This window comes from Pantherophis guttatus, chromosome 6 (assembly GCF_059756535.1).
Source record: "Pantherophis guttatus breed Tessera chromosome 6, ASM5975653v1, whole genome shotgun sequence".
In the NCBI taxonomy this organism is placed as follows: domain Eukaryota; kingdom Metazoa; phylum Chordata; class Lepidosauria; order Squamata; family Colubridae; genus Pantherophis; species Pantherophis guttatus.
Window position 1 is genome coordinate 94,229,896 of NC_142068.1, and position 27,626 is coordinate 94,257,521.

General features: G+C 45.6%; 2 protein-coding genes and 1 long non-coding RNA gene across 8 annotated transcripts in view; 1 reads left to right on the forward strand and 2 right to left on the reverse strand.

Moving 5' to 3' along the window:
• The first annotated feature begins 362 nt into the window (after positions 1-362).
• NRBF2 (nuclear receptor binding factor 2) lies at positions 363-6,640 on the forward strand. 2 transcript variants are annotated; one of them, XM_034435391.2, is made up of 4 exons: positions 363-506; positions 2,558-2,642; positions 3,718-3,758; positions 5,227-6,640. In XM_034435391.2, the coding sequence occupies exons 1-4, from the start codon at positions 459-461 to the stop codon at positions 5,950-5,952; spliced, it is 900 nt and encodes a 299-aa protein (XP_034291282.2). In that variant the 5' UTR covers positions 363-458; the 3' UTR covers positions 5,953-6,640. The 2 variants fall into 2 exon arrangements, with proteins under 2 accessions (XP_034291282.2, XP_034291283.2); XM_034435392.3 differs by lacking the exon at positions 363-506 and adding an exon at positions 1,530-2,037.
• Positions 4,315-9,336, reverse strand: LOC117676137 (uncharacterized). 2 transcript variants are annotated; one of them, XR_004594355.3, is made up of 2 exons: positions 9,080-9,336; positions 4,315-7,527 (listed from the first exon to the last, which is right to left on the reverse strand). It is a non-coding gene; the product is annotated as an uncharacterized LOC117676137 (long non-coding RNA). The 2 variants fall into 2 exon arrangements; XR_004594356.2 differs by lacking the exon at positions 9,080-9,336 and adding an exon at positions 8,900-9,070.
• Positions 9,337-12,110: 2,774 nt separating this feature from the next.
• SHLD2 (shieldin complex subunit 2) overlaps positions 12,111-27,626 on the reverse strand; it is a 53,566-nt gene continuing 38,050 nt past the window's right edge. For 2 of the 4 annotated variants that reach the window (XM_087872264.1, XM_087872265.1), the window contains exons 6-10: positions 25,708-25,842; positions 23,868-24,074; positions 18,808-19,042; positions 14,737-14,848; positions 12,111-13,242 (exon numbers count right to left, since the gene is read on the reverse strand). In XM_087872264.1, the coding sequence (XP_087728390.1) occupies positions 13,156-13,242; positions 14,737-14,848; positions 18,808-19,042; positions 23,868-24,074; positions 25,708-25,842 (776 nt within the window). In that variant the 3' untranslated portion in view covers positions 12,111-13,155. Of the gene's footprint in view, positions 13,243-14,732; positions 14,849-18,807; positions 19,043-23,867; positions 24,075-25,707; positions 25,843-27,626 lie in introns of all 4 variants that reach the window. The other 2 variants (XM_087872263.1, XM_034435388.3) reach the window with 1 other exon arrangement.

The window sequence follows — 27,626 nt, forward strand, 5'->3', positions numbered from 1 at the left end:
CTCCCAACGGCCCCCGCGGGGCCGGTGTTGCTGGCAGCTGGGGATGCGCCCGGGTTTTTGGGAAGCCTAGAGGGACGCTGAAATAGCCGGACGAAGCCTAGTACGGAGGCCGCTTTCCTCCGGGCCATTTCCCCAAGCAGGGCGCGAGGCGAAAGAGCTTGGAGGCCCCGAGGCCCCCATACTTCAGGCTCCGTCGGGGTGACGTCAGCGGTAGCCGGGCCCAATCGGAGAGGGAGCTGCCGGCGAGGCGATCCCGCCAATCAGAAGCGTCGGCCCGCCGGCGCGCGATGACGTGACTGACTGGCGGCGCGCGGGGTGACGTCGTGGCTGTTTGGCGATTGGCGGCGGGCGGCGCGCGCCAGTGACGTCGCGGGCAGGCGGAAGCGCGGCTGAGGGGAAAACAGAGAGAGAGAGAGAGACGCCCGCGGGGCGGCGGGGAGTCCCGCCTGGCGCCGCCGATGTCCCCGCAGCCGCCCATGGAGGCGATGGAGGCGCCGCTCAACCTGGTGAGGGCCGCTCGGAGGGACCTTGGTCGGGCGAGCGGGGAAGATCCGGCCGGCCCGGTGCTTCCCCGTTGGCTCCGTCGCCGGCCCGGCCTTCTAAGGCCCCATATCGGCCCATGAGCAGCCAAGCAGGATTTAAAGCGCCTCCTTCCCGGGAAAGGCGAGGTGGTGGGCGCGGAGCCTGGCCGGCCTTCTCCCCGGGGTCGCCGGTCAGAAGCGGGTCCCGTGGCGGCGTCTGCTCAGGCGGCCCTCCGCTCTCGAGGCGCTGGGCAGGCAAGGCCCAGCCTCTCCGAGACTCTCCCCCCGCCCCCCACGGGGCCTCAGTGCCTCGGGGGGGCGGGGAGGCGACCTGACTCGGTGCCCGCAGGCTGCTGCTGGGCCTTTGGCGCCGCTCGGAGAGGCTCCTGTCCTGGCAGCCTCCTGGGAAGAATCCTGGCCCCTTTGTTGGGGTCTAACGAGGCTTTCCAGGGGATGAATCGGGAGATATCTCGACAAAGCCGTTTCTCCCTTTTTCTCGGCTGGGGATTTGGCGCATTGTTTTGTGATCCCATTCCTTGTGGAAGTGGACGGAGCCCTCGGGAGTCTAAATTTTGACTCGATTTGTAGCCCTCCTGGCTGATTTCATGGGTGGTGCAGGAGCCTGGTGGTGCAGTGGACTAAACTACTGTTAAAAGTAGTATTTAGCTGCCAGCTGCCTGCAATTACTGCGAGTTCAATTCTCACCAGGCTCAAGGTTGACTCAGCCTTCCATCCTTCCGAGGTAGGTAAAATGAGGACCCGGATTGTGGGGGCAATAAACTGACTTTGTATAAAATAGAACACCACTTGGGGGGGCCAAAAGCCCTATTAAGCAGGTATATACAATAGTATGAAGGCTATTAAAAGCATTGTAAGCCACCCTGAGTCTCCGGAGAAGGGCGGCATATAAATCGAACCAATAAATAAATAAATGGGGGATGGAATGGGTCTGGGCAGGGCAAAGCGTTCTCCCTCTCCCGTCTCTCCATCCCTCCGTCTCTCTCAGGAAGGCAGAGAGGTTTCTTGTAACATTGACCAAGATGATCCCAGCAATGCAGGCTTTGATTGCTCATCGTCTGGTTGGAGTTTTGCAATCCCGTCTCCGGGAGGACCTTTGGACAGGACACAGAAAAGCCACGTCTGAGGCAAAAAATGCAGCGGTCAGACACCCATTGGGATCACAGTACAGGTGGTCCTTGCTTAGTGACCGATTGATGTTACAATGGACCTCAAAAGGTTCTTACAACCCAGTTCCGGAACTCATACACAACACTTGTGATGACATGGCTGCATTTCAGGTGCCTGCATTTCAACCAACTTGCCTTTACAGCCAGTTGCAGCGTTCCATCAATCGCAGGATAAGCAACTAAGTAATCCAGTTGGTGCCCGTAAGAATGCGTTGACTTGCTTAACGACCAAGGTGTTTGCTTAATGAGCGCTGCAGCAAAGGTTGTAAAATCAGGTTGATTGTGTGAGTGCCTCAACGACCATCATGACCTACGATGGGAATTCAGTTGTAAGTTGGGGACCACCTGTGACATCTATCTTAACCTATTTTGGGGATAAATTTTAGAGGGGGGGTTATTGTGCTCTTGCTTTAGGAATAACCAGAGAACCGGTTGTTTGTAAGCAAACACTTAAATTATGTTTAAGTTAACAAATTAAAATACTTTGGAGCAATAATCTTGCATGAATAGAGAACATGGGGTGTGAATGGCTTCAGTTTAGAGGCGCAGTCCAGATTAGATGTTCTTGTTTCACAAGGGTTATGTGTGTGTGTGTGTGTGTGTGTTTGTGTGTGTGTGGCCTTTTGCTTTTCTTGTTTTACTCGGCCTCTCCCATCTTGTGAGCAACTTTGCAAGTTCTCTTAGCTTTGTGCCCAGACAGTGAGCATCCAGGCAGGTAATCCTTTTACCATTTTTGTAAATCATGTACATGTCATTCCACGGGGTCAGTTAATCTGCAGATCTCTCTCATTAGAGGCATTCAAGCAGCCGCATCCTCTCCTGGTGCTTTAAAGGTTTGGGTTTTTCTAGGCTCATCAGCAGAGCAGAAAAGCTGACCGTTTGCTGGCTGCGGGGAAGTACGAAGAAGCCGTGTCCTGTCACCGAAAGGCAGCAGGTGAGCCCTTGTGGGTGTTTGCTTGAATCCCCCAGGTATCCCTGTTAGGGCAGAAGCTAAGTCAGTGCAAAAGGTGTGGTAAGTAGGCGAGATCCTTACTGGGTCAGGATATAAGGATCACAGTGAAAAGTTGGGTGGTGGGGAAGGCACCAGGCTAGAAACCAGGAGACTGGGAGTTCTAGTCTCGCCTTTGGCTTGAATGGCAGCTGGGTGACTGGCCAGTCGCTCTCTTTCAGCTCACCTCGCCTCACGGGTTAGTTGTTTTGGGGGAAATAAGAGGAGGGAGGAGTATTAGCTGTGTTTGCCGCCTTGGGTTGTTTATCAAAATAATAAAGGTGAGATATAAATGGAAAAAAATAAGTGTGTCATTGTCATTGAAACCGGAATCACAGTTCTTACAGGGAATCGACAGTTATGCCCATTGTCCTAACACTCCCAGTTCAGAGCGTGAAGGTCTTCTCGCAATGCTGCTTGTAAAGAGGTTGCAGGAAGCAGTATGGCTATCAAGTTGTACTTCACGTACAGCTTTTAAGATTCACGTTTGAAAGTAAAAGTGATTTTCCATTCACTTATCAAAAGTGGAATCAGCTGCCCCCAGAGATAAGGAGAATCCAAGACCTCAGTGCCTTCCGCCATGCCCTTAAAACCCACTTTTTCCAGCAAGCCGGGCTGGCTTAGGAAGAAATTTTTTAAAATTTTTAAATGTTTAATTGGTTTGTGGTTTTTTTTAAATTTTGGGCCAAATTTATATATATTTTAATTGTTTTTAATATTTGTATTTCATGTTTTTAATTCTGGCTGTGCACCGCCCTGAGTCCTCAGGGGGAAGGGCGGTATATAAATTGAAAAATAAATAAATAAATAAATAAATAACAGTTGCCATGGGGGGGGGGAAGACTCCTTTTAAAAGAGGGCACCTTTTGTCCTGCCTTGGGCGTTCTGTCTGTGCCAAGTGGCTGTAGAAGCCCTGCCCGACCGAGGTCACCCATCCTCCAGTTTGCTTTAGATGGGGGGGGGAGGGCAACTGCACAAAGCAGCCTCTCTAAACCGTGTCACTATTTTGTGTCTTATGCAGCGTATCTTCTGGAAGCTATGAAGTTGACTCAATCAGATCAGGTGAGGCTTCCCTCCTCAATGGCCGCTCTAACAGTGAACCGTCCTAGGTGTGACTGTGACCCCAGAAAATAACAGATATTGGGGGGGGGGGGAGATTATGACTTGTATGCCTCACATATTTATTGCTATATCAATACCCAGTTGGGTCTAATGGTTAAGGCACCAGGCTAGAAAACCAGAGATTGTGAGTTTGAGTCCTGCCTTAGCCATGAAAGCTGGCTGGGTGACCTTGGGCCAGTCACTCCATCTCTGCTCCAACTCAGGGTTGTGTGGTGATTATTGTGGGGAAAATAGGAGGAGGACAGTGTATTGGGGATGTTCACCACTGTCACTGCATTTTTTTGTGTTTGCCAGCTGTGCTCCCATTCTAAGACTTACGGTAGATGCTGGGCACCTTATCTCTAAACTACTGCGCATGTTCACATTCTTTTCCTTTCTTCACTTTCTTTGTTCGTCTGTCAGAACTTCTGCCGGGAAGGCAGGGAAGTTTGCCAAGATGTAATTAATAGCTAGTAAGATTGTTTTTTATTTCTTTATAATAAAATGTTTCTTAGAATATATACTTCGGGTTTTATTTCTTTTAGAGTATGCACCATGGAAAACAAGGTCCAGTCACCTCTAATTAATTACAGTTTCCCGAGGGGGGAACAAAGCTGATTCACGCTTCGACAACCACCTTGAGTTGTGTATAAAAAATAATAAAGGTAGCATATAAAGGAAGAAATTTACCCACATAGAAGCTGCAATGCATCAGGACATGATGGCTTGTCCTACCTTGGTTTTTTTTGCACCAAATGTGGCTATCTTGGAAGGAGTGAAGAATGGCTGCAACTGGGAGTATGGCTTGACAAGCCAGCTACTAGTAATTGGTACACTGCTGAGTTGGGTCAGTTGATTTTCTACCTGAGCGCAAATATTCCACACCATTTGCACTCTTGTGTAGGAACTGGGCAGCCATCGGGGAAAGAAAGTAAAACCACTGCTCGGCAACATCAGGCACTGGGGGCTCTTCGTTCCTATTCTTGTGGAACTTGCCATCTGGGTTGGTGCCAGCTTCTCCAGGAAGGAAGACCAGCCTTTCTCAGCTGCAGTCTGGAGGGAAAAGACTGGGGTGGGAAGGCTGAATTTATGTGTTGTCGTTGCTTGCTTGACATAAAGATGAACTTTAAATAAAAAGATTTATGATTTAGCAAATTGTTCATGTATAGAAAAAGTTTCTATATATTGGGAAAAAAAGTTTTATTTTCTGATTAAAATCATTGGCTTTGTTCTTAACAATCAGACAACAAAGCAGATGTACTGATATTTGATCCCCAACTGGGCTTCTAAAACTGAAGTTACGTTGCACCAACTGGTGGGAGCTCTAGAACTTGTGATTCTTCGGATGCCAAAACTCGTTTTATCTCCCTCCCTCCCCCCTCCCCCCGAAAAGCAGATCAAGGAGACTTATCCTTTTGTTTCTTGGCAGGCCCAGTTATCCCTGGAATTGCAAAGGGAGTCTCACCTGAAACAGATCCCCCTTATCCAAGAGCGATGGAAAAGAGCCAAAAGGGACGAAAGGTTGAAAGCCCGCCCTCTTGTGGACAAAGAGAGTGTGGCCCATCTGCAGAGCTCTTCTAAGCCCTCAGCTGAGGAACCTGAGGACCAACACGGAACGCCCGCCAGCCTCAAGTACAGGGCCCCCTTGGATAAGGAGATGAAGGGGTTCCACGGGGTCTTGGACAGGGATCCGGACACACTGCTCTTTCTGCTTCAGAAGAGGAAGGAGCCTCCCCTGGACGCCTGCGTAAAGAGCAGACCTCCCAAGGACGACAAGATGAAAATGGAAGAGCAGGCCACCAAAATTGCAGTCCTCGAACAGCACGTGGAGATGCTGTTTGCCGAAAACGAGAGACTGAGATGGGAGAACCGGCAGCTAAAAGCGGAGAGAGCCAGGCTGCTGAAGTCTCCCCTGGAAAAGGAGCTGGATGCAGATGCTGACTTTGTGGAGAAGTCGGAGCTGTGGGGCCTCCAGCAGCTTTCGGAACCTGCCGCCGCCGCTGCAGCCACCATCCCCTGGCAGAAATTGGCGGTCAGTGCCGGGAAGGGCAAGGACATTCCCATCCCCAGCCTTCCCCCCTTGGACATTCCCTCCCCAGAGTTCCCACTGGTGGAGCTCTCCGAAGATCTCCTGAAGGGGCTCATGAACAACTAAGGGAGGAGGACCACGGTGGGGCGGGGAGGCGTGGATTCCCCCTGCGCTTTGGGAAGGGGACGCTGCTGGGACATCCGTAACTGAAGGGAAAAAACCCTAGTGACTTGGTTGCTGAAAAAAAAAATGCTTGATGTTATGAATTGGTGAAGCAAAGGCGGTTTCATTTACCATCGTTGGTAAAAGCTAAGCCCTCTTTGTTCTTGCTTCAAGCCAAAGGACTGAAGGAGGGAGTCTTGAGTCACAAAGTCGTGCAGGGCTCTCTCGAGTATTCTTTGGGTGTAAACGGATCTCTTATGCCGTAAGATAAATCCTATGTGGCACACGGTAACAATTTTGGCAGTGCAAGATACTTTCTATCATGCATTGGATTGCCGTTTCTTTTAATCATGCACAGACACTAGTAAACAATTCTTGTTTCCCTCCTTTTGTAGGATGGGATCTGTGTGCCACACTTTTGCACCCCTAGCTTAATGCGTAATGCCAGCCAATTGGGAGTAAAAAACAAGCTAAATTTCCAGATATTTTTTAAGGACCCAACTTTAGTTCTGCTGAAATATTTTGATTTGTTTACATAATCAGGGTGCTTCATAATGTGTTTTCTGTACATGAAACAAGATAAGAATAATTGTTGGTGCATGATAGGAAGGCATAGTTGACAAAGAATAAAATATTCCAGGTCTATCTCGAATCATGTATTTGTTCTTTTTAACATGAAAGTATTGCGTTTCGGAATGCCAATACTGAATACGCATTGTAAGCCGCCCTGAGTCTCCATAGAAGGGCGGCATATAAATCAAATTAAAAAAAAAAGAATACAATAGTAAGATGCAACAGGATGTTTGAAGGTTTTAGCAGACATCATTTTGATCATAATCTTGTTTTACCTCTTATTATTTAAAAAATGATGATTGAATCAGGCACCTGTTAAAGTTTTCCAGATCTGGATATTATTCTGAATATCAGGTCATTGAAGTCTCCTTTCTCTTTCTCATTATTATTTGTCAATTGATCTGCATTTTGTCCTTCAGTTTTCCCCCGCAACATCAGCCCCAATAGATCCAACAAAAAGAGATAAATGATTGCACCCAAATCATCCAGTAAACCGTTACGATCTCCCTGTTCTAGTTCAACACCAAATTATTTTCTGGGTAAAAAACCTGTAGCCCAGCAGAGAAAGTGTACTTTTAAAAGAAATGTTTTAATGCAGTGGGACAACAAAAAGCTTTGGGTCTGTAATAAGAGTTTCATTTTGAACCACTTTGAGCATTCTGGAAGCTTATCGTCAAAGCTTAAGATCATGTTCCAGATGCTCAAAACAGTTTCATGTTCAAAACGGCAAGCTTTACATTCAGGGGTCCATTTTGTGAAATTTCATAATCAGAATGGTTTGAATTGGAATGCTTTACATGCCTTTGGAAAAATGACAGTTATTGCTGTCTGTCTCTGCATGCTCCGCTAATTTCCTCTCCAAATACTTTTCCTTGATCCTCTCTGCCATAAATGTACATACCATTTCTAACACGTCTTCAGCCTCAAAAGGTTCAGCTTGTTGTTGCAGTTGTTAGTTCACAAAGTCTATAAGGAAAGCAAATTAGACATATGTATTGATTTGAGAACAATGTACTGATTCTATAAAACTATTCTCATATGGAGTTTTTTTGATAGTGGAGATTTGCAAAGGATAGTTGTGGGATTGGGAGGCACTGAGAATGATAGGACGAACCATGCAAGAACTAAAATAGTTGGCTGAAGAAACCTTGGGAATATGGGTTCCCAGGGAACTTCCGAAGTAGGCAGGGTAGAAAATATAGGCCCAAAAATTGTCCACAAGGGGATGCCCCAATGAAAAGGAGGGAGCATAGGTAGAAGAGAATTCTTTATTGGCCAAGTGTGGTTGGACACACAAGGAATTTGTCTTTGGTGCATATGTTCAGTGTACATAAAGAAAAAAAAATATTCATCACGAATCATAAGAGAACAACACTTAGTGATAGTCATAGGATACCAATAAGCAATCAAATCATACTAGGAAACAGATAGATAGATGATAAATAGTAGATAGATAGATAGATAGATAGATAGATAGATAGATAGATAGATAATGAATAGAATAGAATTCTTTATTGGCCAAGTGTGATTGGACACACAAGGAATTTGTTTTTGGTGCATATGCTCTCAGTGTACATAAAAAGAAAAAAAATACATTCATCAAGAATCATAAGATAACAACACTTTGTGATAGTCATAGGATACCAATAAGCAATCAAATCTTACTAGGAAACATAGAAAGATAGATAGATGAATAGAATAGAATAGAATAGAATAGAATAGAATAGAATAGAATAGAATAGAATAGAATAGAATAGAATAGAATAGAATAGAATAGAATAGAATTTATTGGCCAAGTGTGATTGGGCACACAAGGAATTTTGTCTTTGGTGCATATGCTCTCAGTGTACATAAAAAGAAAAGATACATCTGTCAAGAATCATAACACTTGGTGATAGTCATAGGATACCAATAAGCAATCAAATCATACTAGGAAACGATAGATAGATAGATAGATAGATAGATAGATAGATAGATAGATAGATAGATAGATAGATAGATGAATAGAATAGAATAGAATAGAATTCTTTATTGGCCAAGTCTGATGGCCAAGTGTGAATTTGTCTTTGGTGCATACGCTCTCAGTGTACATAAAAAGACAAGATACATCAGTCAAGAATCAAGGTAACACTTGGTGATAATCATAGGGTACAAATAAGGGATCAAATCATACTAGGAAACAATAAAAACAAAATAAGTAAAGATACAAACAACATAAGTGGGAAGAGGTAGGTACTAGGAAGGAGGAGAAGAATAGTAATACAGTAGCTAATCTGACTGTTGTGGGAATTGGTTGTTTAGCAGAGTGATGGCGTTCGTGCACACAGTGTAGTCCCACCATAGGCAGCTGGACTCCTCTGCATGGCTGCCACCTTCTGCCTCTCCAAGCGACCTTCTCAAAATGGCCGACTTCCTGTCTTCTCTCCGCCACTTCCCCACCATTTCCCTTTCACAGCGACCCTCCCATCATGATGAACTTCCGCTGCCGCCCCCCTAGTGCCTTTGGGGGAAAAAAGACCTTCTCGTCATGGCCGACTTCCTGTCCGTTGTCCTTAGCCGTAACCTCAACTTCCTTTCACAGCGACCTTCCTGTCGTGGCGGATTTCCCGTAAGACCTCCGCGCCCGTCCCCCATGCTATTAAAAACGACCTTTCCGTCATGGCCGACTTCCTGTCCGTTCATCGCTGCCGTCCCTCTAACGACCTTTCAGACATGGCAGATTTCCTGTCAGACCTCCGCGGCCGTCCCCTAAAAGGCCTTTGGAAAACGACCTTTCCAGCATGGCCGACTTCCTGTCAGTCCGTCTTACCTGTCCCCCGCTTCCGGTCTATTTGCAGCGTGGTGCCCTGTTTTTTTCCCCGTCCTCTTTTCTGCTCTACATTGCCGGAGTGCACGTCTAGCAACAAGCCTGGCGGTGCCGCAAGTGAGCCAGATCAGCCCCGCATTTCCTGATTCCTGAGCAATCGTGGTCGAAATAGTCCCTGAAGTGTGCGGTAGAGGCAAAGATAGCGATTATTTTCATTACCTAGTTAGCGGGGTATCCTCTCCTCACCGCCACTCATTTGCTTATCGCCCATAACCTTGGCTGCCCGCTTTTTCCTGGCCTTTCGGTGCATCTGTAAGGAAGCTGTTGTGAACCGGTGATGGTGCCGCTCCCAGAGGTTGGGAGGCCGGGTCTCTTTGCACTCCCCCCCACCCCTTCAGCTTTAGAAAAAAGACGGGCCAAATTAGGAACGTAGAGATAGAGTTCGTTTATTTCAATCCACACTTCAGGGTTTAGTTTGAACTGAACTGCTGTTTCTTTAATGATGGTAAATAGATTGTATTTATGACATATATTAAATATTAAGGGAGTATTTTTATGCATTGAATATTCTGCATTTATATTTATTTGAAAGCATGCCTATGGGAGAAATTACATCCAGTGGCTGCCATTTTCATGGTTTTTAATGGTTCAGGGGTGCCAGCTACAGATTGTGCAATTGTAACACAATGTACAGGCCAATTCTGAAATAGCCGTTTCCCAGTCATACCTGTGTTGAATGAGAAGATTGTCGTCTTACAGGAGAACCGGGTTGTTGCATGTCATCCAGAGACTTTAGACCCTGGTAGCAGGTTCTGCCTGGATTCCCACACGCACCTTCTCAAAGACCCATCCCTCACAGTTTTCAAAGTACACAACTGAGTTGGGCACAAGGAGCTCCAGGAAGGTTAACACAAGCCAAAAGGAATTTCCCTGCCTACGTCGGAAGCCACTCAAGTAGTGAAAATTGCTATAGTAAATACTTTTGGAGAAGACAAGCAATTGTTTTTGCTGATTACAAGGATAACGCTGCCTCTCCGTCTTGTGCTGTGCTTTGGCTGAAGGAGCAGCAATTTATTTATTTATTGGTTCGATTTATATGCCGCCCTTCTCCGGAGACTCAGGGCGGCTTACAATGCGTTAAGCAATAGCCTTCATACTTTTGTACTGTATATACCTGCTTAGTAGAGCTTCCCCCCCCCCCAAGCGGTGTTCTTTTTTATACAAAGTCAGCTTATTGCCCCCACAATCCGGGCCTTCATTTTACCTACCTGAAAAGGCTGAGTCAACCTTGAGCCTGGTGAGATTTGAACTTGAAGTAATTGCAGGCAGCTGGTGTTACTTAACAGCACTTTAGTCTGCTGCGCCACCAAGGCTCTTTACAATGCCTGTACAAGCAGTGCCTGTAGACTCTGGATTCTTTGAGGAAAGAAGAATCTTCTATCAGGGATGGGGAAGCTGCAGGTCTCCAGATGTTGCCCAGCTAAACTCCCAGCCGCCTACATCAATGGCAGCCTCAATAGAGGTTATTTTTGCTCAGGGTTCAACTGCGGGGTCCTCGGAGTTTGGTAGCTTTCTTGCAGACGTTTCATTACCCAACGAGGTAACGTAATCAGTGCTGGAAGGGAGTGTGGTTTGCTTTCTATTTATATACAAGTGACTTACCCTGTCAATGTTGATGGAAGTGTTCTTGGTGGTTCCTTGTGTTGTAAATCAGAGGTCAAGGCTTTTGCTCTGTTCCAAGATGTCTCCCCCTTCCTTCCCCGAGAGCTTTTATTTTTATACAGTTTTATACAGGCAGATAAAAGGTAGGACAGCAACAGTGTTCTAACTGTATAACTTATTCACCCCCCTCTCAAGATGCCATCCTCTCTAGGTAAGATGAGATAATACAGATCAGAGCCAAGAATGAGATCATCCAGGAAGAAGATAGATGACACCAGAAACGGAAGCAGTGTGCTGCGTTCTGCCCGACGTCATCCTTCAATTCCCTACATCCTTGTTTAGGCAGTTGTTTACGGACAGACAGACAGATGTGGGGTCCTTGGTGCTCTCTGAGCTTGGTGGTTTTCTTACAGATGTTTCATTACCCAACTAGGTAACATCATCAGTGGCAGAAGTGAGGCAGTGGCAGAATGAAGTTTGCGCCCAGTACAAGAGCAGACATTTTACGATCTAGGCTTCCCACCAGAAATCAAAGCTCAGCTGGGATCCACCAAGCTAAAATCCATAAATTATACAAAAAGAGGAAAGTGTTCATTTAATTCACTTAAGGCTGCACTTTGAATCTACCTGTATTCCAGAGGAAGAGACTGAGAAATAAGCTTTTTTTCCCCCTGGTATCTTTTAATTAGGTGCATAATTTAAACCCTATTTTTTTCTCTCTTTGAAGCATTTATTTGCTTTGCAGGCTGACTGCATTTGGCACATCTCCTCCAGGAAGTAAATTTTTTTTTAGTGAGAATATAGACATTCCTGCCAGCAGTTGGATAACGTAGCTAAAGCCAGCTTCTTTCTGCCATTACAATATTTACTTTGAAAAGTGGAACTTCTAACAGATAAGTCAGCACAATGACAGGAAGGCAAAAATTGGGGCTGGCGAAAAAGGGTGCGGCAAGGAAAAATATTTTTTTAGGCAACGCATTTAAAAATATTGGCAGGGATGGTTTTCAGATGTCTTTAACTCCCTTTCAGGAAATTCCTGGGGTCTTGGGGATCAAAGCCCAACAAAAGAAAACACGACTCATCGTTTGAGTAGCTTTTAATAACTGTCTGAAGAAATCATGGCTCTGAAATCGTACAAAATGTATTTATAAAAATAACATGTATTCATTCCAAGACAATAGCAATAGCACTTAGACTTATATACCGCTTCCTAGTGCTTTTACAGCCCTCTCTAAGCGGTTTACAGAGTTCAGCATAATGCCCCCAACAATCTGGCTCCTCATTTTACCCACCTCGGAAGGATGGAAAGCTGAGTCAACCTTGAGCCGCTGTTCTGCCCCAGCTCCGAATTCCCAAGGATTGTGACACACACCAATGGTCCTTATCAAAGTTATAACGTACCAAGAATAAACAGTCTGGCAAAGGTTGGCAACCAGCCCAGAAAACAAGATACGATAAGACACTCACTCTCCAAAATGCTCTAATAATTACACGTTGTTTCCAGCAAGAAATTACTAACTGCGTGCGACTTAAATAGGCTAAGGGAGTGGCCAATTATCCTCAAACCTTACTCTCGAGGAGACCTCCTCCTCCTCCTGAGTAGCCACTCCTGCCTTTTGGCAGCCCTGCGTGCTCCAGCATTGAGGAGAGGCTCCTCCACTTTGCTCTCTCCACTTGAAGGAGCCTCTGGAGGTTCTGAAGGCCCTGACTGAGTCTCTGCCTCTGGCACCACATCCTCTTCAGCCTCCTCGCTGTCCCACGTGAGTGCCGGCTGCGCAGGCTGCTGGCGCGACCCCACACCAGCCTCCTTGTCGTCGGGATCCAGCCACAATCTGCTCAGGCCGCTGGCGGGCCACAACAGCCAGTGAGATTTGAACTGCCAAACTTCAGCTAGCAATCAGTTGAAGTCACCTGCAGTGCTGCACTCTAACCACTGCGCCACCACAAACAAACCCCCCTCCAATTCACTTGTCCCTCCCATTTTATGTCTTTTTACGCGATTGTGAAATTGCGTGATGAACCTCATTAGAAGTGGCTACTTCAGAGATCAAGGTGGAACTCTAGCAGCTGGAAGTCTTTCTCCAGAGGAAAACTGTTCTCATCCAGGACGAAATGGCTCTTGATGGTTAGAAGGTAGGACGCCTTGGAGTCGGTGAGCAGTGAGTGGCAGAGATCGGCCACCAGCATCCCGTAGGTGGTATCTGAGGAAGGTTCTGCAACAGAAGAAAGAGGAGAGGGCTTCACAACCACAGGAGGCTCCAGAGAAAATCTCTTTTTTTCCTGGCTAGGCCATGGGACGTCCGTGCTAAAAGTGTGGGGAGCCTCCCCTGATTTAGGGGGGAATTTATGGAAGGTGAACAGATCACCATCCCTATTTTGAGTTCGGAAATCCATTCCGCAAGGGGTAATCCAGGCAAACCCTGATCCATGAACCCTGAATTCCTTGTTTCCGCTGAGGGAATGCCTCTGGGGGATCATAGCGATTCCTATGCAGGAAGTCCTCGACTTAAGACCACCACTGAGTCCAACCAACCAAGTTTTCCCTAGGCAGGAGCCCTATCGATCTTTTGCATGACAGATCCCATCATCCTGAGCTAAAAGGCACAGCTGGAGGCAGTGGTGAAATCTAAAATTTGTTACTACCGGTTCTGTGGGCGTGGCTTGGTGGTGGTGGGGTAATGTGACTGGGTGGGTGTGGCCAATTTTTTTTTTTTACTTTTAAAACCATTTTTTCTATAATCTGTTCGGTCAAAGAGGTTGTAAAAAAATGCTTTAAAAGGCTCTGACGATCCCAGTTGAGTTGCCTGATCGGCAGAGGCTTTTTTTTATTTCAAATGCCTCTGACGATCAGGCAACTCAGCTTGGATCGTCAGAGGCTTTTAAAAGAAAAAAAGGCTTTTTTTCTTTTAAATGGCTCTGACGATCCAAGCTGAGTTGCCTGATCATCAGAGGCTTTTTTTTTACTTTTAAAAGCATTTTTTCAGCTGAAGAGGTTGTAGAAAAAATGCTTTTAAAAGTAAAAAAAAAAGCTTCTTGATGATTGTGCAGCTCAGCTGGGTATGGGGGGGGGGCAGGGATTTTTGCGAACCACCCGCCTCCATCGCTACCGGATTGGGCGATCCGGTCCGAACCGGGAGCATTTCACCCCTGGCTGGAGGGCACCAGGCTAGGTTGAGTCAGATCTTGACATTTGAGATGGAATTCCAAGGGTGCTTGTTTTCCCCCAAGAGGCAACTAACTGGACTTTCTGGTTTTTCTTTGAAGACGTTTCACTTCTCATCCAAGAAGCTTCTTCAGCTCTAAACTGGCCACGCCCATGCCCAGTTTAGCGAAGGGTAGCATCAGAGCATGTTAATATAAGGCAACTGGCAGTTGGAACAGAGTTCCTTTCAGGTGGGGAGGGGGAGTAAAACATCTAACTCCTTAGCATCAGAGCATGTTAATATAATTCTGTATATGAAATACTAATGATCTGATGGTCATTTTGAAAAATCCTTTCTTAACGAGCACCTAGACGCCAAGAGAAACATATGTGCTAAATTTCAAGTTTGTAGGCTTTACCATTCTGGAGATTTTGTGATGAGTGAGTGGTATTTGGCTTTTATATACATAGAAGATTATTCATTGCTTCATGAACTTGCAATTAAGGGATTACAAACCAAAAAAAACTCCAGAGTTACAACACAGATTCCCAAGGTATTACCTACAGCCTTCTTCAGCCATTCTGCGGGAATGTTAAGGAACATCTTCTCCATCAATTCGGATCCCACCCAAACAGAGATTTCATAGTCCCCCTCCTCAACGGTCATCACAGCAGGTCTAAATGAGGAAAGAGAGGGAGGGGGGAAACCTTAGTGGAATTTCAAGGTAATGTTTGATGTTTCCTGCTACAAGATACTTAAGGATGCTATTGTCTCCAATACATATTGTTTATCTCAGAGTGCGGATCACGCGATCCCTTTTTCTAACCTGTCAATGGGGAAGCCAGACTAACTTAACGAACGTGTTACTAACTTTACAACCGCAGCGATTCATTCAATCAGTGGTGGGTTGCTACCGGTTCGGCCCGGATTGGGCGAACCGGTAGCGGCGACAGGGGGAGGCTCCGCCCAACCGGCCGGATGCTTCTGTGCATGTGCAGAAGCTTCTACACATGCGCAGAAGTGTCACAAACGCACACAGAACTGAATCTAAAACCCACAAACGAATGAAGTCTTTCGAAGCAGAAATCCAAGGCGCTCAGCACGTTGCTGAAAATGTGGTTGAGTGTTTCTGTTATTCAGACGTCCAGTTATGTCATCCAAACCTCTGCTCAGGATGCTGACGTAAAACCACCCGGCTGTTGCCAAGATAAAGGAGACTGTGGTACGAGGCCTCTTTTTATTGATGGCGACTGCCCTGAGCGCTGGATCAGAGCAGGAAATGCAAGCCAGCGTGGACAAATTTGCAGCAGCATGCGACAACTTCGGCCTCCTCATCAACACCAAGAAGTCCGAAGGGATGCACCAGCCAGCTCCGAAAGCCCAACACCAAGAGCCCACCGTCACAGTGAAGGGTGAGAAGCTGCAAGCAGTGGACCAATTTACATACCTTGGTAACACCCTCTCCCGCGCAGTGACAGTTGACATTGAGGTCAACTGCAGAATCGCCAAGGCAAGCTCTGCATTTGGTGGACTACTGACCAACGTGTGGGACCACCGTGGAATAAGCCTTGCTATAAAGTTCAAAGTCTACCGAGCAGTAGTGCTAACTACCCTGATGTAGGCCAGTGAGCCTTGGACTGTATACAGGAGGCAGGCTAGGCAACTGAACCACTTCCAAACGACCTGCCTCCACAGAGTTCTGAGGATCCGGTGGCAGGACAAGGCGCCAGACGCAGAAGTCCTCTCCAGAGCAGGCCTGCCATCGGTTCACACCCTGCTGATGAAAGCCCAGACAGACACGCTGGGCAGGCCATGTTGCAAGGATGCCAGACCCATCACATCCCTAAACAGCTCCTCTATGGTGATCTGTGTCAGGGTGGCAATTAATCCCATTCTGCTTTTGGGTAATTGCACCTTGATTAGAGAATGGATCGTGACCTTCCCTTGAAGTATACTTTAAGAAAATAAACCCGAAGATATATTTTCTAAGAAAAACTCATTTATTTGTTATAAAGAAAATAAAACATCTTACTAATCTAATTAGTTACATCTTGGCAAAGCTTTCCCGGCCACCTCTCTTGGCCGGAGAACAAAGAAAAAGTTTGAAGAAAGTGAAGGAATGTGGACATGCGCAGTTAGCTTAAAGATAAGAACTTGGCAAGCTACGGTAAGTCTGAAAGTTCAAAAATAAGAGCTCATCTGATAAATACAAAAACGCAGTGACAATCTGTCTCAAGGAAAGCCATTGCCTGGGGGGCAAAGGAAGCGATACAAAGACACGCTGAAAGCCTCCTTCAAGTCCCTGGATATCGACACCTGGGAAACCCTAGCACAAGATCGATCGACATGACGCACGTTGATCCATCAAGGCTGCCAGACATCTGAAGACAGAAGAACAACCATAGTGTTGTGGTCCGCCAGCAGCCTGCGGAGCTGGCAACGGAGTCGGACAGCGAGGAGGCTGGGGAAGACAATGGGCCAGTCCTGGAGTCTGGGGGAAGGCCTGGATGAGGGCTCTGCGTCGGAGGCAGAGATGGGGCAGGGCCATCTGGGAGTGATGTGTGGACTCCAGAGGCGGATAGCAGAGAGGCAAAGGAACAGGAGGAGCCTGTGCCTAGTGCATGCATGCGAAGAAGGCCAGAAGGCAAGAGCAGCTAAAGCAAAAAGGACGACTTGGGAGTAAGCCAGGAGATGATTGGCCCCTCCCAGAAGGCTTAAAAGACCAGCAACGGTTTGTTTCTTGTTGGCGTCTCTTGCTTCTGAACTTTTGCCAAGAAAAACCTTTGGCAGGGTGCCAAAGAAGACAAAGGTTGGTGCTAAGGCCGAAGGACTGTTTATGAAGAATTTGTTTTGGACTTAATTTGGACTAAGCTGAGAATGAAGTAATTCTCAGCTGTTCTAATAAAATATGTTTGTTTAGGACTGATTGTGTTTGGTAATAACTACTTGGGCCTAGGTCACAACACATAGCACAAGAGTAGCGAGCACTCCGCAAAGTCAGAGCTGCAAATGCTGCAGCAATGGTGCCCACACGTCTGCCTGACATGTGGCAGAACGTTCCGTGCCCATATAGGCCTTACCAGCCACCGGTGGACACACTGTAGACCACCCACAACCCATTAGATGTCAAGGTCCTCTTCGAACATGATGGACAAACATCATCATCAACATACAACCACAACTGAGCCCGAAACTTAGGTTGCTTAAGTGAGAAATTGGCTGAGTTCTGTCCCCATTCTACGGCTTTTCTTGCCACCTTTGTTAAGGGAATCGCTGCACAGTTGCTCACTTAGTAAGTGAATCCGGGTTTCCCCCATCGACTTTGCTCATCAGAAGGCCGCAAAAAGGGCTCCCATGACCCCGAGGGGGACACTGCAACCGTCGTAATTGTGAGTCCAGCATCTGAATTTTGATCACACGACCACGGGGATGCTGCCCCAACGGTCATAAATGTGAAAAAAATGGTCAGAAGTCACTATTTCAGTGCCGCTGTAACCTTGAACGGTCACTAAGCGAAGTGTTGTAAGTCAAGGACTATCTGTAAAAACTTTGGGATCAAAATAAGGTGAGGGCGTCTTCGCATCTCCGCTTTTTAGAGTGAGACCACAAATTTGATTCCTCCAATTTCTATTATATGAACTGGAAGAAAGTCCTTTTTCCTCCATAAATTGTCCTTTGCTGCCACTTGGTGCCAGCCAACCAGAAGTTGCTCTTAACACAATGAGAAGAGTTGTGAGAAGAGTTTATTCATTGATTTATATGCCGCCTATCTAGCCATGGGGCTACCGAGTAAAAAACAGAGAAATGTAAAAAGGACTAAACATAACAGTAGCAAAGTAATGGAACAATAGAATAGGCTTCCAACCCTTCAGATAGTGAACGTAATTTACTCAGTCTTCAAAGTAGGGCTATTTTGCTAGACTGTCTTGAAATAATACGCGATGCAACTACGGAGAACGTTCGAACGATAAGCAGGAAGCTGCCAGCAACTTTACAGATTTTAGTTTTTCATCTTTCTGTTGTGACTCCGACCCCCGAGTCCGACTTATCGGAGGGAGAAGGCTCCCAACATGAAGGAGAGGAGTTGGCCAGGCCTCCCTCTCCAGGACCCTCCTCTCTGGCAATGCCTCAGGTGTCTCCCGAAGGAGAAGAGATTGGCCAGGAGCCAGGTATCTCCTCGCAGTCGGACAGTGACGGAGATAAGTCTTGGCTGGATCCACGCCAGCGTCGGAGAGACAAGCGCACGCAGCAGAAAAGGAGGCGTGCTAGAGATTAAGCTGAGTCACTGGACCACACCCCACAGGGGATCAAAGGGGGTGAGGTGGCCATTCAGACTCTGTGATGGACAAAACTAACTACTAGCGAGTCACATTGTATCTTTGAAACAACGTTATCTGCCTTGGATTTAATACGGACTGGACTTGACAATTCTTGAACTGTGTGTATCTTGTTTAGGTTTATCTGACAGAGGAACAACCCCTCCCTTTATGAGTAAAGTTCTTGGCAAGCAGCTACTGGGTTGCTCTTATCGAAAGAATTTGTTGTCTGCCAGTTTTATTTAACCCCTGGCTATCTGTTTGTGTGCGTGTGTGAGACGGGGACAGAACACTTCCACCCTTTTTTTCCCCCATTTACCTGTAGAAGATTTTGACTTGGTTCAAAGGTAAGCAGGTAGGGCACTGTTTGTAGATCTCGTTGTCATCTGTCTGTCGTTCACGGCCGCATTTTGCACAACCCTTGTAGGTGATCAGGGGAAGGGAAGCGAATACGTGCTCCAGGGAAGTATCAGCGTCAAAGACCAGCTGTCCGTGTGACAGGGAAGGATCCATAAAGCTCAGCTTTGAAACGCAGGCCTTCACTTGGATTATTCCTAGGAAAACCACAAGAACGAAATATTTGTTTAGATAATATATTTTTCTTGTTAAATAAGGATGAGAAAGTGCATAACTATTTATGTAAGGGGAGGAGAATTTATCAGTTTTTTAAAATTATTTTTCTTTGCAGTATCCAGCCAGGATAGGGTTTTTTTTTAATGTTTAATGTTGGATTTTGGATCATTTTTTTTTGTACATAATTTTTGTTGTTGTTACTGTTAGATGTGTGTTTTTTTTCTGTTTTTTTTTTTTTCTGTTTTGTATTTTATTCCCATTGATAAAACATAATAGTCTCCCACCGACCAGTCCGCTCCCACAGAGAGAGCGTCCTCCGGGTGCCATCGGCCAAGTTATGTCGGCTGGCAACACCCAGGGGGAGGGCCTTCTCTGTGGGAGCCCCAGCCCTGTGGAATGAACTGCCCCCGGAAATATGTAAGATCTCCAACCTCCGGGTGTTTCGCTGCGCACTGAAGACCCTGTTGTTCCGCCAGGCCGGGCTATCAACATAATAGTTTTAAATTGGGGTATTTAAATTTCTGGGGTTTTAAATTTGAGCCAAATCTATTTCATTATTTTAAATTTTAATCGCTGTTTTGTCTTGTGTTTTTAAATAGGCTGTACACCGCCCTGAGTCCTTCGGGAGAAGGGCGGTATAGAAATAAAATTATTATTATTATTATTATTATTATTATTATTATTATTATTATTAATAATAATAATAATAATAATAATAATAATAATAATTATAAATATATACAGGTAGTCCTCAACTCATGACCACAACTTCTGTTGTTAAGTGAGACATTAAATGAGTTTTGCCCCATTTTATGACTTTTCTTGCCTCAAGTTGTTCAGTGAATCATTGCAGTTGATAAGTTAATAATCCGGTTGCTAAATGAATCTGGCTTCCCTGTTGATTTTGCTTGTCAGAAGGTCGCAAAAAGTGATCCCATGACCTTGGGACGCAAGCAACGGTCATAAAATGAACCAGTTGCCAAGCATCTGAATTTTGATCACATGATCATGGGGATGCTACAAATGTCGTAACTATGAAAAATGGTCACAAGTTGCTTTTTTCAGTGCCGTTGTAACTAATGGTCGCTAAATAAGCTATTGTAAGTCAAGGACTGCCTGTACATTAAAAAAAAAAAAAGAATTGGTACAGGCATTACATGCCTTTTATGGAGGCAAGAGTATAGTACAGGTAGTCCTAGAGTTAAGATCATAATGGAGCCTGCCCATGAAGGTCGTAAAATGGGACAGTCGTGTGACCAACTTGATTTTGCAATCTTTTTTGTGGCAGCCGTGAAATGCATGTGGCGGTCGTAAGGCGAACCACAAGGTGCCATTTTGCTGAAAACCGGAAGTAATTGCCAGTTTTCAGCAAAACCATCACAAAATGCAATCTTGTGATTGTGGGACACCGCATGTAGCCTTAAATGCTGCCCTATTGCCAAGAGTCCAAATTGCAGTTATGTGGGACTGTGTGTGTGTGTGTGTATGTGTGTGTGTGTGTGTGTGTGTGAGAGAGAGAGAGAGAGAGAGAGGGAGGGAGGGAGGGAGGGAGGGAGGGAGAGACAGAGACAGAGACAGAGACCATTAGAAATTCAGATCGGGGATGCCTGGACACCATAGAAAAAAAGCACTGAATTGAAAATGAATACAGCAATAGAGATAGAAGAAAGAGTAGGGAGATTGAAGGAAGGGAGAAGGAGAGAGAGAAACAGAAGAAAGGGAAGAGGAGAGGAAGAAAGGAAAGGGGAATAAGAGTAGGAGGGAAGGTTAGTTGGGGGGAGGAAAGGAGGAGGGGGAGAAAGGAAGGGGAAGTAGAGAAGGAATAGGAGAGGAAGGAAGAAGAAGGGAGGAAGGATAAAAGAAGGGAGGGAGAGGAAGACAAAGAGAAGAAAGATTGCTGTAAAACAATCCCCAAACACGTTTAAATATATTAAGAAAAAGATTGAATTAATAAAAAATAAAATTAAAGAGAATGTATATAATTAAGAATAGAAAAAATATTGAAATATAGAAAAAATGGTGAAAGAAGATACTGTTTAGAAAAATAAGAATAGAAAAATTAAGATTTGATTAACAAATATGGAAAAAGAACACTTTGGCAGAAACTGTAACAAAGTAAAATATATTTGGATATGATGAATTATATATGATATGATACGATATGGTCAATACTCTATTTCAAAAAATATGTGGGTGTGTGTTGGGGGGGAAAAACCAATAAAACTTGTCAAAAAAAAGGAAAAAAAGAAAAAAGAAATTCAGATCGGGTTGTAAGTCGCAAAACCGCCTGGCATAAGCCGAGGACTACCTGTAACTAAAAATAAATGCTATCTGGACTGATGTGATTTGTAGTACAGCGAGGTTTAAGATCAGCGGTGTCCATACAGACCCAGAGGAAAACCATCCTAAACTTATGCTCACACGTGTAAGAGTTAATTCTTGATCATACCATTGCTGTGTCAAATCAGAGCACAGAGAGTGATGTATTTGACGAGCCATCATGTCCATGCAGTTCCCTCTCAGTGGGTTTAGGACAGTGAGGGCTATCCCCTGGTGCGCATATGCACATGACCCCCTCCCCAAACTCCCCCCCGCACATGCGCAAGTGACCCCCACGCTCCCCCCGCACATGCACACGTGACCCCCACGCTCCCCCATGCATGCGACCCGCCCCCCATACCGCCCGTTTTTAGCCTAGCAGGCCTCCCTGCAGCCTCCTGGGCCCAAAAAAGGGCGGGGGGGGCACGTCGCACTACCCATGTTCCGTCCCCAATGCAAGCGCGGGCAACCCCTGCCCCCCACACATGCGTGTGCATCTCCCGCATGCACCCTGCCCATCCCAATAATCAGTTGGCCGGCGGGAGGCGTGCGCGCAGATGCGTGGTGGAGCTGAGCTGGCCGACAGCTCACGTGCCCGCAGAGAGGGCTCTGCGTGCCAGCTGTAGCATGCATGTCATAGGCTCGCATTCATGGGTTTAGGACATTTAGACATCTTTTATCTTTATCTTTTATTGGATTTGTATACCGCCCTACTCCCGAAGGACTCAGGGCGGTGAATAGCCACAAAATAAAACACATAAATACAAAATTTAAAAACAGAATAAAACCGAATTAAACAATTTGGCCGAGACAAATTAAGAACACCCAATAATTTTAAAAACAAATTAAAATTTACATTTTAAAGGGGAATGATTTAGGCCAGGCCGGCTTGGTGGAATAAAAAAGTCTTGAGAGCGTGGCGGAAGGTGCCCAGATCCGGAATCCTCCGTATCTCCGGGGGGAGCTCATTCCAGATAGTAGGTGCCCCCACAGAGAAGGCTCCCCCCCTGGGGGCCGCCAGTCGACATTGTTTGGCCGACGGCACCCAGAGGAGCCCCTCTCTATGAGAGCGTACCGGCCGGATCCTTGGCCATGCCTCCTTCGCCCCCAGCCACTTGCCTCAGCTCGTTTACTGCTGGGCCTCCCCAGGCCATTCTCGACAGCCTTTGGCTGCATGGGACAAATAGCCCCCAGCCAATCAGGTGGCAGGCAGAAGCAATGGTGCTGCGGGGGCAGTGTGCGATGCAAGATTTTTTAAAACACTTCCAGATCTGTCACCTGGACTGGAGGGAGGGGGAGTAGCAGCCGCTGGGGCCACTGGGGTGGCAGATAAGCAAGAGTGTGTTTGGGGTGACACCAGGAAGGAGCGCCTCAAGGGGGCTTCACAAAGACAGCTTGGCTCGCAACTCACTCAGCTCTAATGAAAAAGGGTAGGAGGAACAAGGCCAGCACGGCTTCTGGTGTTGCGGTTGGGGGGCTGGGAGGGGGCAGCAGTGGGTTGGGCGCTATTTATCCCGTGCAGCCAAAGGCGCAGGTCAAACTGTGTGTTGTGATTCCGACTCCCGAGCCCGTCTTATCGGAGGGAGAAGACTCCGAAGGTGAAGGAGAGGAGTTGGCCAGGCCTCCCTCTCCAGGACCCTCCTCTCTGGCAATGCCTCAGGTGTCTCCCGAAGGAGAAGAGATTGGCCAGGAGCCAGGTATCTCCGAACAGTCGCAGTCGGACAGTGACGGAGATAAGTCTCCGCCAGCGTCGGAGAGACAAGCGCACGCAGCAGAAAAGGAGGAGTGCCAGAGATTAAGCTGAGTCACTGGACCACACCCCACAGGGGATAAAAGGGGGTGTGGTGGCCATTCAGGCTCCGTGACGGACAAAACTAAACAATTAGCGAGTCACATTGTATCTCTGAAACTACGTTATCTGCCTGCCTTGGATTTAATGACAATTTTGTGGCTTTGTGTATTTGTTTTGGTTTATCTGACAGAGGAGGAACACCTCCCTCTGTGAGTAAAGTTCTTGGCAAGCAGCTACTGGGTTGCTGCCAATCCTGTTATCGAAGGAATTTATTGTCGGCAAGTTTTATTTAACTCCTGGCTGACTGTTTGTGTGCGTGTGTGAGACGGGGACAGAACACTGTGTTTGGGCGAATGGGCAGAAATGAAGGGCAAGGGGCGGAGGGCCATTGTCCCATTGGCCGTGGGAGGCCCAGCAGAGGAGGAAAGCTGGCTGTAAATGGGCTGAGGCGGGTGGCTGGGGGACGAAGGAGGTGCAGCCAAGGGTCCGTGTCTAAATATCCCATTCTGCCTGTCAGTTATAAACTTTCTCAAGGAGTTTTGAGCCTGGTTTTGAGATACAATGCTTTGCCTCAAACTCTTCGGTTGTGAAAAGGAGGCAAATTTCGTCCCGTGTCTAATCACACTGAGCCAAATAAAGTATTCAAGAGTTATATTACAACACAGGATGTCTTAATCCTGGAGGAGGAATCTCACCCGAACGTTTTTCTTCCAGATGTGAAGCCAGAGTGGTCATCTTCATCAACTCTTGGACCTTCCTTTCAAACTTCTCTTTGAAGGCCAGAGCTCTTTTATCATCATCGAAAAGGCACTCGAGGACCGACCAAGGTGTCGTGTGCAATTCCAAGTCACCAGAGACAGGGTTGTGTTTTACAAAGAGATACTTAAATTCCCAAATATGATCTAGGAAGGAGAAGTTTTGAAAGCATTAATATCAGTGAAGCTTTGGACAAAAATACAGCTCTTTCCAAAATAAAATAACTGTTAATAAAGGAGATGCCAACTTCAAAATTCTTTTTTTCTTCTCCTTTCCGTTCAATCGGGCCTGACACTTGGAGACTGCCTGAACGAGCCCCTGTAGTTTTCTTAGCAAGATTTTTCAAAAGTGGTTTGCCATTGCCTCCTTCCTAGGGCTGAGGAAAAGTATCTGGCCCAAGGAAACCCAAGTGGCTTAGTGCCTAAGGCAGGACTAGAACTCACCATCTCCTGGTTCCCAGTCTGGGGCCTTAATCAGTGCACCAATTGGCTCAAAATCTTACCCCATCTTAAAATGCAGGTAGTCCTCAACTTATGATCACAACTGAACTCGAAAATTTCTGTTGCTAAGTGAAAGATCTGTTAAGTGAGTTCTGCCCCATTTTATGACCTTTCTTGCTACGGTTGTTAAGTGACTCACCGCAGTTAATAACATGGTTTTTAAGTGAAGTTGGCTTCCCCCACTGGCTTTTCTTGTCAGGAGGTCACAAAAGGGGATCACATGACCCCCGTGGACACTGCAACCATCATAAATGTGAGACAGTTGCTAAGAATCTAAATTTTGATCGCATGACTGCGGGGATGCTGCAAACGGTCGTAAATGTGAAAAATGGTCATAAGGCATTTTTTTCAGTGCCATTCACTAAACGAATCGTAAATTGAGGATTACCTGTCGTAACTCGTATTTTACTATTTGTGAAAATAGTAATTGAATTATATTTTGAGTATATACAGTTTCTACACAGCTTGAGGAAATCTCTTTTTTGTGGGGAATAACCAAAGCAGTGGAAGAAGCAATATTATGGCTCCCGCTCCTAGTTAAGGGCCCAGACCAGGGATCTCCAAACTTGACAACTTGTGGTCCTCAACTCCCAGAATTCCTTATGCTGTCTGGGGAATTCTGGGAATTGAAGTCCACAAGTCTTAAAGTTGCCATGTTTGGAGACTCCTGGCCTAGGCCAATGTATCTCAATCTTGTTCTACATGTGTGAACCTAAGAATACAGAATCTGTTGGAGTGGGTGGCTATATATCATGTTTCCCCAAAAATAAGACCCTGTCTTATTTTGTTTTTTGAACCCTGAAATAAGCGCTTGGACTTATTTTCGGGGAGGTCTTATTATTTTGGGGCTCCTCTTGCCATCTTACCTGATTTCCAGCTCTGCTGGAAATTAAATATTTTCAGGGAGGTCTTATTTTCGGGGAAGGCTTATTTTAGTGCCTGTGCTCAAAAGCCCGACTGGGCTTATTATCAGGGGATGTCTTATTTTCAGGAAAACAGGGTAATAAAGCTTATGAAACAACAGAACTAAGTAATAATAACTGAAATAAAATCCCAGCCATTTGAGTCATTGCTTAAAATTCTGGGAGTTGTTTTAACATGAATGAACTTTTCACCATCTGGGGCTCCTGCTTCTGTCCTCCTTTTCAACAGTCCGTTGTTGAAAAGCTGATTTATTTTAAAACAAAAGAGGATCGTCCTGTATTACTTGTTTCTTGCAAGGCAGTGTGATATAGTCATGTACCTAAAATTATTTTTAAATATTGAATGGTTGTTTTACCTTTTTTCCTTTGAAGCTGAAGACACTGGGCTGCTGCATCACCCCAAACAACCAAGGCATAAGGCTGGCCCTTGATTTGTTCCACCGTTAAGACGATTTTACTTTGCTTTTCTTCTTTAAAACTATACACAGATTCTAAGGTTGAACAAGGGAAACAATAAACATAGTTTGCTTCCTTCTGTGATGATGTCACCCCCCCCACCCCCATTCCTGGTAAAGACTGGCCAATCTTGGTTTGACTACACAGTGGTACCTCAGTACTCAACGTAAATTGGTTCTGGGAGGCACGAGGGGTACTAAAAACTATGAGTGCCAAGCAAGCCAAGTGATTTACCACAGGACCCTTTGTTTTGGCTGGTAAAAACTTTCTGCCCTTTTTCCTATGTCCTACTTCCTACTTCCCATCCACCTTCTGCAGCATGCCAGGTACCAAAGAAACTATGAGTACCAGGACAACATTTCAGCATCAAAACGTGTCGAGTATCAAATTCAATGAGTTTTGAAGCGGTTGAATATCAAAATACCACTGTAATTTTATTCAGAGTACAACAGCATGAAGAACTAACCCCTTCCCTTACACCCCAAAACTTCATATTAAATGAAGAAATGCCCTGATAACTCACTTTATGTTTAAAAAAAAAAAGATTTCTACCTGATATTTGAAGGAATGAGTTTCAAGGCTTTTGATGGTGGTGTTTTGGATTTCTTTAACAGGCAGAGGGAAGAGGTAGCTATACTTCCTTCAAATTCATTAACAGATTCCAGATGTTACATTTTTAAAACCACCAAATTTCAAAAGCCAGGATTCCAGTGAATGTTTATAATTAGGCTTTCAGTCTATTTAATGGGTAACTAGGAGTGGCAGAAACCCTGCAGTATCCTGAGGCTCTCCATTTAGGACTGAGAAGTAAGAAGGTTACTTAAGTTAATATGGAGAGCAAGAGATAGATAGATAGATTAACAAAGTTGGAAGGGACCTTGTAGGTCATCTAGTCCAACCCCCTGCTGAAGCAGGAGACCCTACAACATCCTCGATAAATGGCAGTCCAATCTCCCCTTGAAAGCCTCCAGTGATGAAGCTCCCACAAGAAGACGTTTCACTTCTCATCCAAGAATCATCTTCAGCTCTGACTGAAGGGTGGGCGATGTTTCCAATGATGTTGTACCTTCCAATGGTCACTAAATGAAAGGTTATAAGTCGAGGACTATCTGTAGGGCATCCCCTTGGAAATTCCCCCTCTGGATCTTTGCACCATAGCAAACATTATGGTGCCGTTTTGGGGCTACGCAATGTTTAAATTTTTTTTATGGCTCTTTTTTCTCAAGATAAGAAAAAATACACACATATTTTTGGATGTGGAGGATTGAGATAGTCCTGTTTCCATGCCACTATTCTATCTGATGAGGGAAATAGGCTATTTCATCTACTATGAAAAGGTCCCAAAAATAATCAATAATTCTTGACACCCTCTGATTTCATAAAAACAAAGCTTTCTCGTTATCTAGGAAGTTAATTATTAATGTTAATAAAGGCGGATGCTAGGCACAAGCTACTTCATGTCACTCGTATCACATCAATCCTCAGAAAAGGATGTTGTGAAATCAAGACAACCACTCAAGAAGCTAAGCTTCTTGTTTTGTCAAGAAGGAAACATCAGGTGGTCTCAAATCAACTCATGACCTTCTTCTTATCAACAAGATTTCAGATAGAGGGTACTCTGCTATTACTCCTTTTTTTTTTCTCCCTGAGGTAGATCTGGAAAGGATATTTGCACGCTTAATAGGAAGACAGGATAATGTCCCTCACAAAGAGCTGGACCCAAGTGCTTGGTTGGCGTTTTTCTCAGAGAAGACAAGCGGGAAAAAGGGAATTACAGAATCTACGAAGCTTCTTGGCTGAGAAGTGAAACGTCTTCAAA